The sequence below is a fragment of the Anser brachyrhynchus genome, assembly GCF_964034855.1.
Source record: "Anser brachyrhynchus genome assembly, chromosome: 3".
NCBI lineage: Eukaryota > Metazoa > Chordata > Aves > Anseriformes > Anatidae > Anser > Anser brachyrhynchus.
The window spans coordinates 110,853,177-110,865,630 of NC_137696.1; the positions used below are offsets into that span (position 1 = coordinate 110,853,177).

Sequence of the window (12,454 nt, forward strand, 5' to 3'; positions counted from 1 at the left end):
ATGAAGTGCAAGAACCCACTACTTTCATTTTAAGTCACCTAATCAAATGAAGCTAAGGAGGAGTGGCTTCTAAAAGCATGTGTTACAAAGCACGATCTGCTTCAAACACTATCCCATAAATATCAGCTGGTAATGAATCAGAAGTTCCCCAAAATTCCCCAAACACACCACCACCCCTGAACCCTGCCTGGTTAGAGAGCTGGATCAGCAAGCAAAGCTCGAACAAACTCCACGACCACCAGCAGGAACCGAGCCACCACCCTGAGCAGAAGGAAGCCTGCGACCACCAGCCGAGCGCTCCTGGCAGACTGAATCCCGACACCTCGTTGGCACGGCACCGCAGAGTGTTTTCTTAACAGAGGAGAGAAAGTGAGCTTAAATATTCCTAAAGCTTTTTAATCTGACAGCATGTTACAATCATCACTTTTTTAAACCCGTTTTTACCCTTTCCTCCCACAAGAATTCCTCCTGGATTCCAGGACTTTGAGAAATGTTCCACAGTCTGTGAAATGTTCAAGCTTCACTAACCAAAATACTTAAGGACTGAAGTAATTAGTACTACTTCCAAATTCACAGAAGAATGACAAATAGGAGTGCCCTCCACATTTTACATGAAGTCTAACAACAATAAAAAACCTAGCACAATATTCTTCAAATAATACATCCCTCACAGAGCTCTCCCGCACCATTTACAGTTGTGATGGGGTGAGACAGATAAGGCAGGTGTGAGACTTTACAGCTGCCCTGAAATTCATTTTATTATTATTATTATTTATTATTATACTACAAGGAAGAGCTTCCAAGGTGGTCCTGCCTGTTCCAACGAGGTCAGAAACCTGCATCTCAAAATACAACAGCATCTCTTGTAACAGTAAGGACACAGGCCTACAACGGACAGCACTTCCAAAACTAAGAGGGATGAGGGACACGTACATTGATTTTAGTATGTATGCAACAGCCACTGATTGCAACCTAAATTAACAAGTTAGAAGAACTCAGAATAAGCTAGAAATGCAAAATCTTGGCAAGCCATCTTGTCTGTCTCTCTGACAGCACAGGAAACTTCTCAATCGTCACCCTGCGTGGTGACTTGCCTCTTCTTAGGTCACTACAAACAGCTGGGCTCTTGCAATACGAGCAACATAGCAAGTACTTTTACAGTGTAAATATCTTAAAATTCATGAAAACAAAACTGACTGTACTGGAGTTAAGAGCATGCCCTGTGTTTTAAGGAAATTTGAGGGATGCTACAGAAAAAAAAAGTAATGGTGAGTCTAGCTGCACTTCTACCTTATGTAACAGACGAGCTACTGGAAATCCATGAGATAACTGCCTCTCGGGGCAGTTTAGCTGCTCTTTGCGGAGCTGGGAGCAAGGCTGGTCTGGGCACTTACTCAGGCAACATCCCGGAACGGGACAGCAGCTACCTGTTGGGAACGTGCAGCTCCTCCAGAGAGATACCTTCAATGTGAACCAGTCTACTCCTTCCAGAGTCCTATTTCAGCACAAAGTTTTACTTAACTTAGGAAATGCTTTGATAGATATGTCCTACTCAAAGGAAATTATTTCCTAATGCTAGCTTTCATACATTTGATTGGCTTTATTTATCTATCTGCTTTGTGCGATAGAAATCCTAAATCCTCACAGCTTTTAAACTACTTTTGTATATATATATATTTTTTTTTTTAACTCAACACACTCTTTGGTTCACTAATGAGTTCAGCCAGAGGATGACACAAATAAGCCATGATACTCTATTTTCAAAAAATATGAAATATTTAGTTGAAATTATCACAGAATTCTCACATTGTCTTTTCTGATCCAAAAGAAAAAAAAACAAAACAAAACATGACCACCCACTAATTCTTATAACATGCTGGCAGACCCTAGTAGGGTATAAAACTTCCTTCTCAGAAATTATTATATACATATATATTTTTTTACATTACTTGTGATATGGTGCTGCCCATTAAAGAATACTGGACAAGTGCTGTCTATCGTATTATCACCCATAAGAGCAGGAAGCAGAGCCCATACTCCATAATCTATTCACGATGTTGAACTACTACACCAGCAGCACCAAAAACATCTCTAGCAAATTTTACAGGAAGATCAGAAATTGTTTTCCAATTATCACACGTTGGTGTTTTTCTTCTGTGTATGTGTGAAAAGCGGTCGTTTCTCTCAGCCAGCGCATGGGAAACGGAGGATATCCTTTGTTGGGACTAAGCCCAGTGTGTTATTTTTCAGTTTGAAAGTGTTTAGGTTAAAAGGAGGAAGCTCACATTTCTGTTTGTCAGGATAAACAATTTTTTCCTAAGCTTGTTAGTACTGCGAGATAAGTAATGTATCATTCATTAGACAGCCGCCTTCTATTTTATACTGTTTGCATGATTTTACGTATAAAGGATTAGAATGTTCTGAATGGAAAACCAAGCTCTAGAAGGATGACACACCGAGACTCTGAATTAGCTTAAAGGCCAAAGCCGCACTGAACTGTCTTTTTGTTAATGGAAAGTTTTCTTTCAACACCACTGTCCTTCACGGTCCCAAAGCACAACTGTAATATGTGATGCCACAATATCTCTGCTTTCTAGACATTTTGCAGTTCTTGAAAAAAAAAAAAAAAAAGACTATGGTTAAGACCAACATTTCCCATTGTATGCCATAACTGCTGCATTTTACCTTTTTTTATTATTTTTATTTATTTATTTATTAATTTTTACCCCCAGGGAATGAAACACTGTTTTTGGACACAAAAAAAAACTTTGCGCAATTCAGTTTCATGGTTGTTTTCCACCTTACATAAAATTTCTCAGGTAATGGTTACATTGAAGCAGATGAACAACTCTAAAAAATTCACCCTCGCCATACAATCTTCAAGAAGACAGTTGAGGCAGCATTAATTCACAGTGACCTAATACTGCCAATAAGACATGAAAACATCCTAAAAGAAATCAGAATCTCACAGGCTAACACTAACCTGCTCCAGTACTGTCAAAATGCCAGTCACAAATACGAAAACAATTGCATTATTTACTTCATGGCATTTGTTCATGCTGAGGCCAAAATTCAGGTTAGATGATTTTGATGCAACTCCAAGCTGCTGCCATGAACCACTCGAATGCGGGCTGACAATACACAGCATTGGTCTCAAGTCCGACCTGTGGGGAGGTGTTCACCTCTAATTGCATCCCCACCGTACGAAGACCCAAGAAAGAAAGGACAAGAGTTATCAGATCCCCAAATAATGAAAGAATGAGCAAGGAACTGTTGTGAAAGGTCACGACCATAGAGGTTAAGTGTGGTACATGCCTCATGAGAAGCTTCTCAGACCTTTTTTTTTTTTTTTTTTTTTTTAAGTGAAAAACAGAATGTTGGAAGGAATGAATGTAAGGAGAATATCCAATGCTTACAACCCCTTGTACAGCACCAGTTGATAGCACTCTGCACCAGGCTGACAAAATCTCTTCAGTAAATTCAATCACACGTAGCAGCTAATCTGCAAACCTACAATCCAACTAAGCCATGTTCATCTTTAACTTATAACCCGGGACTGTCCCAAACTAGTATCAAGAGAGAAATAAAAAGAATGAATTAAGGTATAAAATAAAACTGCCTTCACTTGTATTTGCCTCAGTACAAATTCCGTCTACTGATTTGTTTCATCTAATATAAAGCACATTAAATTTAAAGCATTTAATTAGAAAATAAAAACATATTAGCTAGTAGAATTTGGTGCCTTAATCTGTGGATCTGTGATTATATTATCTCAGGTAACTACTAAGGAAACCTGTAGGTTTGCCTACAGGTTTCAAAATTGTTTTTTTTTCCCCTAAAATTAAGATTTTTTTAAAGAATGTGCATTATTGAGGGGCAATCAACAAAGAGATGGTGATAAGTTGTTATTCGTATAGGCAAGTAGAGGATCTAAAAAAAGGAGAAATAAAATTATTTAAAACAGCACATACGAAGGGAAAGTACCACCAGTAATGGCTGGTTTAGTTGAAAAGCCACCCAATTTGAGGAGGCCAAAGGTCATAAATATTTCTAGCAATAAAAAGATTTACACATCCAAAGAGGGTATTGTATTAGAAACCAGACCTTAACTATAAAGATATTCTCGGAGAAACTGGATCATTGAGCAGGCAAGAAATACTTGCCCTTGAAACATTTCCACTTTGTAACTCCAACAGCCCTGAACTAGGAGAGCACTAGGGTATCAAATGATTTTCCAAAACCACCTGAAAAGAAGCCAGAGATGCTCCAGGATTTATTTTTTCTTAAAGAGCTTAATATCTTCCCTACACCAAAAGTACATTGCTTCTAGCCTCAACAGGGAGCTTTCTGCCAAGACTGCAGGAAAGTAAAAAAACATCCAGAACACAGAATATTACACTCAATTAATTACAGTCTTAATTGCTCTCTTCTTTTAACAGCCTAATGAATAGAGCAAGTTTCAGTTTCAGTATGTATATGTAGCCCAAAGTTTCAAGTCCAATAAAGGAGACAAGACTGGTTTGAAATGTCTGTGCTAAGATCAGACATGTTCCCGTAACCAGTAGTAAACACTCAAAATAAATCATGTATATACCCCTTGCTTTCTTCCCAAAGGATCCAGAAGGTAATATGTAGGCTTTTCTCTGTACAACCTGGAAAGTGAACCTTACATGTCATGGAAGCTGACGGCTTAGCTTAAATTTAGGAGAATCTGGCTCATCTTAGGTCCCAGTCCATCAAACCACCTTCTGTCAGTGGAGCTTCTTCCTCCCATTTCTTTGGGCAGAACCTGGGTGCACTATTGACTCAACTGACGTTTCTGAGTCAGTAGTCTGAAAAGTATCCCAGGGCACATACAACTTTCATTTCAACCTTCCCGAGACACACTTCAAAGCGAGGTACCAGGAAGCCAGCTGGCAAGAGGCAGGTTCCAAATGTTTGCATAAACTGCAAGTTAAGTATTAAACTATTGGCAAACAGCCCAATTCTAGGCAGAGGCACTTGCCCTCATTAAAGCCCAACAAAATAAAACAAAAACAAAGTCTCTAAGCTAAGCCACTCAAGATGTTACCTGCGTAAAACAAACATTTCATTTTAGCAGTCATTTTAACAATAAATTTGCCTTTTACTCATCCTCTGCATTGGGTAGCTGCACAAGGCAACTTCTTGCTGTTTAAAACCAAATCTGCCTGTCATTTCTAGCAAACCAAAAACCACCTTCTTTTCCCTCTAATAGTTTGCATACTAAAGGAACAACTGCTGTGATTTTTTTTTTTTTTAAAAAAAGCATAGTTCTCTCAGACATTCCTAGTCTCAAATGTCATACCTATCTTGTTGAAAATCCTGCAGTGAAAGCTGAAGCACGCCATTTACAGACAATATTATGATAGCTGTTGTCAACTCCTTCATAATCTTGAAGTTCAAGAGACAGTCATTTTTTAGGTTTGCAATGGAAATTTAGCTTTGGCATGAACAATGGAGAGAATGGGCACACGTAGACAGATAATTCATTCAGACATGAGCTCAGTCAGAGCGTACTCCAAGCTAGCCAGACACAAGCCAGCTCCAGTTCAGAAGTCATAGAGCTGTGTTAGCACAGCACTGTGCCCACACTAATAAAACCTGCTGAGAGGCCGGGTATATTAGGCTGGGCACAGTCCTACGCTGTCTGGCCAACTTGAATCGAGGACAGAGGATTCTGGGTCTGTCTGCACCCAGCCATGGGGATGCACACTCCTGTGCTGTAAGACTTCTGTGCACCTCTTCTACAAAATATGAAAAAAACATTTCAAACTAGAAGGGCTACAGTACAGCACCATACACTCAAGAATTTAAGCATCTACCTCAACCATCACCATGATATTGCCTTGTCCTTGTTCCAGTGAAGACTTAAAGAGCAATCATTACTAGCACTACAGGGCAGTAAGTGCTGGGGCAATCAGATGAATCCTGTTCACAAAAATGCACTTCCAATAGTTCTGAAACACAACTGTCCTCCATAGCTGGAGCTTTTCCCTCAGGCATTTATTCTGTTGTGGAATATAAGAATTGTAATTTAGTTCTTGTCAACATCTCAAAAAGACAGGACACATCTTAAACGTTATTCATGTCTATTTCAAAGTAAACAAACAAATAGAAAATTAGGCTGTTCTTTGGAAAAATGGTGAATGGTTCTTATGAAAAGCCAGAAAACTTCTCTGTGAAAAGAGATCAGGCAAAGCAGCAAATCATTAGTTCTTTAGTTTTGCTCCAAAAATGCACACAACTAAACTCATCTTTGTCTGTACAAAGGAAATTACTCAGAGTTCCAAGTACAGGAAGAAAATGTGTCTTAATAATCTACTGACATACAAACCAAAGGACAGGTGTGCATCTGAGCTCAAATAACTAGCCCAAAAGATCAAGGAATAGAAGCGTTAAAATGAACACATTAATAACATTGAGTTTTTCTTAATAACAAATGCCCCGGAGCAGCTTAAGGCTGACACGACTTCTCCATTTTATTTTTTCTTCATTTGAAGAGGAGATTAAAAAAAGCCAACAAAAACAGATTTAGTGAGCTACATACTTGATTTTTAGGAAATGCAGTAAGTAACCCTTCAATTACACAATACTATTTGTGCCAGACCTTTCATTCTTGCTGGGCAAAATGAAAAAGGCAAATGGGGTAAAACAGCAAGTTAGCAGAGTGTGAAACTTCTGTTCAAAAAAAAAAAAAAAAGTCTTCTACCTTTGGCAAAAATCACGCCAATACTTAACATGTCTTCAGCAGCCTTCAGATGTGAAGCCACGGACAGGAACTCCAGAAGTTCAGCTTATTCAAAAGCAAATCTAGCCTGGGTAGTACATTTTAAATCAAACTTTAAGTTCTCTTTATACACAACAGCATTAAAAAAAAAAAGAGGAGGGAGAATTCTTATATGTATTTATGCTTTAGCATTCATCATTTGGGAATCAATCATGGGTCCACTTTTATGCTCATGTGTCACTGTGACCATAAAACCCATAAAAAGGTATGACAGAGAAGTTCAGGTGGACTCAGGTACCCATAATCAAAGAACACTGACAAAGGAATACAGCATAATGTTGATTTTCATGGGAATAGCCTGTACTCCACAAAAATAATAGACAATGTTAGGAAGTATTTAAGTTTGTAGTTAATGTCTGTTAAATGTAATCTGAGATCAAAAATAATATTTATTAGCTAAAAAATCCATATCTGACTTCAGAAACATACATACAATATTCACAGAGCCTTCTACAAAAGTGAAACTTTAAGAGAGCAAAAAATAATTTATAGTATGTGCAAGAATATTCAAAATAATACTTGCTGGAACAAGTTCCGACAACACCCATTGCTGGTGACAAATCAAGTCTGAAATATTTTTTTGGCTAAGTGGCAATGTTGGATATGTACCTCTAATGTGCTATACCAGTCAGGTTCATATATCATGCATACTTGCACAAAAAAAAGTCAATGCTCAATTTCCAGAGAGAAGCTGAACCATAGGCTTAGTGACAGGAGGAATGCAGGTGTTTTTTTTTTCCTTCCATCTGAATTACTTAAATTCAGTAACTAGTCTATTCAAGTTTTAAAAACTGAACAGACTTTGAAATTATGGGAGTTTGTCTTCTCCAATCCCCTAATTAAAAGGAAGATAGATAAAGGCTTGGAGAGCTCTTCTTAAACTTTACAAAGAACAAGATAAATAGAAACACCGTGTGTTCAGCTTCTAACTACAGCTAATGCTTGGTCTTAAATACAAAAATATTTGTTGTCCCTATTACCATTGTTATCTCAAGCATGGAACAGCTCCAGTAAACAAAATGGTTAGAAATGGGTTCAAGAAATTGACAACTTCCATCTGAAAAACCACCTGATATAAACGACACACAACAACTTGGTGTATAAAAATGTACATTTCTTGGAATGCAAAAATTTCTCTCTGTTAGCTACTTATATAGTTTAAAATATTTTTCAAAATTAACAAATTTTGCAGTTTGTCCAGTATGTGAAGAAAGTGACTTATGGAGCGGTGTACATAATATTGGAGTTCAGTCTGCTCTTCTGCCTGGAACATTTGCTTATGTCCCCTAGTATTTATCTCCTTCCAGGCCATAACAAATCCTAGAGTGTACTGTAGAATCAAAAACATAACTAGAGTGAAATGCTGGTGTAGTTTTCTGTGGAGTTCCCTAACACCAGAAGGCCTGCTGTTAAGTCTCCCTAAAATCAACCCACAGGAAGAAAATGCACGCTTAACTGCTAAGCTTTTTGAGTGAAAAGCTTCTCAAGTGAAAAGCTCCAATTCAAGTATGGCACTGAGCAGAAGCTACTGATAAGAATCACGCACAAAACCACACAGTATTTCCTCGTCAGGACACAGAAGAATATTTAGTCCATGGTATACAGTGATACAGTCATGGCATTAAAGACACTAATGAAATATTTTTCAACAAAGCAAAACTATTACCTCAAAAGCAAACTATACAGCCTCCTTTTAGGAATTCTTTTCTCATTAGCTATCTAAAGCAATTTTTTCCCATCAAAGCTCTACCTGAACTTCCTACTCCCACTAGCCAGTTCTGGAACTGTTAGGAAAAGACATTGCAAGCTTTTGTTTTTATAAATAATAATTCAGTATATAATATAAATAAGTTATGGCTATCTTAACTTTATCATGAAAAGTCAGAGAATCTAGACAGGAATCTGCAGAAATCATTTTCCAACATGAAAACCTGACTGGCACCAAATCACTGGCAGTTTTAAAAGAGCAGTATCAGCAACAATTTGCATTACTTACTGGCATGTAATAGATATTCATTTTAGGGGCTTCATTGGCAGTCATTAGCATTCCTAAAAAGAGATTTCCACATTAAAAAACATTGGTCACAAGAGGATAATGTTACTTTATATAAATATGTATACACACAAACACACAAAGTATTTAATTCACATGAAGTAGGTTTGTACACAGGACTAGGAAAGAAAAGCCTGATAGCAGTGCAATTAATAAAGCTTAATTTCCTATATATTTGTGCCTTTTGTTCTCTATCTTAAAAAATTCTCAGCACAACTTAAACAACAAAGTTCTACCACCTGCAGACTGCCAATTTTCATAACAAATTTTAATAGTTCATCCCATAAAACTGTTTAGAAGAAATCCAGGCAGTACTACTTAAAACCTACCTTGGGCATAAACCGGTGTTATTAACACAAGGGGGTTTTGGGGATTTGTTTTGCTTTGTTTTTACACACATCTACAGTCTAAACAATGCCATAAATCATAATATGGTTTGCTGCTTTATTCATATTTCATCTTGGAAATCAACAGTAGATTGTCAACACAAAGCGTGAGGCAGGATATTGTGGCTTCAAATCCAAGTGATTATTAGCCAGGTGGGACAAACATAAAATTTGAAATATCTATGAATATACTTAGGGAATGCTGTGAATACTCTGGATATAAAAGAACTATTGCAGAAATATTAAAATCGATGGAATATCTGGAACTGTCACAGGACTTGGTATACATTCAAAATCAGAAACTCTCAGTTTCATCCTCCATAAGAGCTTTTTAAGGACATTTGGCCTGTATTTTAAATTCAGCTTCAACTTTCCAGCATAGGTGATCACCATGTAATACAAGAAGATGCAGCAAGAAGAAGAGAAGAGCAATCAAGTTAGATAACATTCTGATCCAGAAGTAACATATGCCATTGAGACTATGAATAATTGGGGCAGTTACCACATACCCGGAGGGCAGAAATATAATTTACACCCAACTAGAGGAACGCAATTAACATGGGTGGAGTAATCCTTCCTACCTAATCCTTTTTATTAAAAATACACAATGCAGCTAGACTTTTAATGTTAGAAAAAAGGGGGCTTGCTTTCCTGGCAAAGCAAGAAATTTGTGAAAGCTTAGTCAGCAAACTGAGGCTTAAAACCAAACCTGGAAATGGTTACAAGCAGTTTAAGGAAAAAGCAAGAATTCATAGTATAATTTGATAAATTTTGTGCTCCCTTAACTTATCAGCGTGTTTGGTACTACTACAGGAGACAAAGCATTTCTCCATTGACTGAATATGAATCACTAGAGATAAACCGATAGAAATTAATTCTGCAGGTGCTTCAAAGGTGACAGTAACGGGAAAACCTCCTCTCTGGGAGTCTTCCACCAATAACTGAAGGCGGGAAAGTTGTCTTCAGAACAGTACAGGGGTGGGTGTATATTAAGGGGAAATACAGAAACCAAAAAAAAAGGAACAAGTCTGTGAAGGGAGAAGTCTACTGTGCACTATTCATTGTTTCAGCTCATTATTTCTAACCAATTTTTACGGGAAGGGAGACCACACCCTAATAAACTACACAGCAGTCTAGTGCAATCACTTAAAAAGAGAAATAAACGAGAACTCTTCTATCACAGAAGCCATTTTAATGACTGCATATAGAAAGTGATCAATAATACAGTATCATTCATTTAAAGAAATGAAAAAATGCGTATGAAGCGGTAGTAAATGGGAGAGGATGTTTTAGAAAATGCAAATTTTTTACCTGTAAAAAAATAATTTTACAATAATAGAAACAAATGATGTACAAATTTCTATACACTGAAAACACTGTTAAGTTGCAAAAGGGTTTGCTTCCCACAGAAGGTAGTAGTACTGAAAATGGCTGCTGAAATAATTTAATTAAAAACAAAAATAAAGCAATAAAAAAACAGAAACACAGCTACTGAGAAAGATTAATTCACATTATTCTGATCCACATCTTACCGTATTTCAGAATGTTGTTACAAAATGGTTTCACTTCTCCATTTTTTATTGCTTTCGTAACTGAGACAACACAGCGTTAAAACTATTTCATTACTGCACATGCAGCAGACGTTTTTACGTAAAAAAGGGCTGCAACTAATACGAAGTAGCAGCTGCTTTCTGTGTTTTTTAAAACAAAAACTTGAATATTACAACTATTAGAATAAAATTATAAATAGAAAATGTAAAAGTAAAATATCTACGTGTACTAGGTAGCAATTTTCCCCAAAGAAAAGCATTCTAAATGGAGGTTCAATGACTTCTGCTTTGTGACATTTCTGACATTATTCTCTTCAAGTCTGAAACACAATCTGTGTGTTTCTCATGAATCAAATTCTGAATTCTGACCCACATCAGTGAAATTAAGTAGGTAAATGTGTATTGTTCCATGCAGTGATGAACAGCAGAGCTGTTTTAAGGGAATGAAAGAGCGTAAGGGAAAGATTAGGTTACAGGCTTTCTGAGCAGTAGTTTCACATGAAGTCTAAGCACAGACTGGGCAAAGGTCCTGGGATTTGCTGTGCCACGCCAGCTTCTAAAAATCCTGGGGTGCCCGGAGAATGCTGAGACCCCAGTGACAACACTGAGCTACACTCATACTATCAATTAAATGTTATTGCCTTTCCTGCTTTCCTCAGCTGCAACATTTGTATTACTGGAAGTATTTCCTTATTTTCAGATGTAAACATTCTTTACATTCTGAACTTGCATGAGGCAGTGCCAGGCATCCTAAATTTTGTAGAAACAGTATTTATTACAAACATGAATGCACCACCTCTCACCTTAAATCTTTTCGTTTTCACTGAAACACCTTCAAGTTTTTCCCCTCTGCCTTCGCAGGGTTATAAATTACAACCTAATTTTCAGCCCACAACAGCTCTTACCAAAAGACCTCAAACCTGCCCTCCCTAAAGACATGGACAAAGAAGAAAAAGCAAAACTGACTCGTGAGGAGACATGGAACAGAGGACTGCAATGCACGCTCTAGATGACTGCGATCAGACATGTAGAAAACCAACGTCCCATAAGCAACATTAAATAGACAGGTGCATTTAATTCTTTGTGCTACGAGATTCGTCCTGCAGAGTCTCACAAAAATCATTTAAGCCCAAATCAGCACTTGAGCTACATCTACATACCACAGAGACTGTAGAACGTCCGTAGCTGTGTGACATCCATCCTTATAGATATTTAAACTTGACTGGTTATGATCTGAGCAACCTGTCCAGACTTTGAAGTAGGATCTAACTTAAAAATTGGCCTTGCTTTGAGCAGAGAACATACAACCCCCAGAGGTCCCTTCTAAATTATGCTAAGATTCTACATAACTTAGTTGTCTTTCCCTCCATATCATGACCCCTTCGTTATCAATGCTGCATGGATGTTAATTCACTCCAGGACTCTCATTTGGATCAAACCGATAAGCTCAAAGGTGAAACCTGGATGAGATGCTAAATGTAAGCCACTTCAATGACCTTTTTCTGTACTGCTCTTCCTGTGGCCTCTATGGAAGAGGGAGGACCAGGTTTGGCTACCTCCACGTTGCACGGCCCACACTGTTACACAGCTGCTCTCCAACACCCCCAGAAGAACTCATGTGTACAACCAGAGCACGCAAGATGCGCCCTCAGCGCCA

General features: G+C 37.7%; 1 protein-coding gene across 1 annotated transcript in view; it reads right to left on the reverse strand.

Annotated features, from left to right (window-relative positions):
* NOL10 (nucleolar protein 10) overlaps nt 1-12,454 on the reverse strand; it is a 48,854-nt gene that overhangs the window by 21,474 nt on the left and 14,926 nt on the right. The window contains exon 13 of the mRNA XM_080584891.1: nt 8,805-8,857. Coding sequence (XP_080441017.1) covers nt 8,805-8,857 — 53 coding nt within the window. The remainder of the gene's footprint in view (nt 1-8,804; nt 8,858-12,454) is intronic.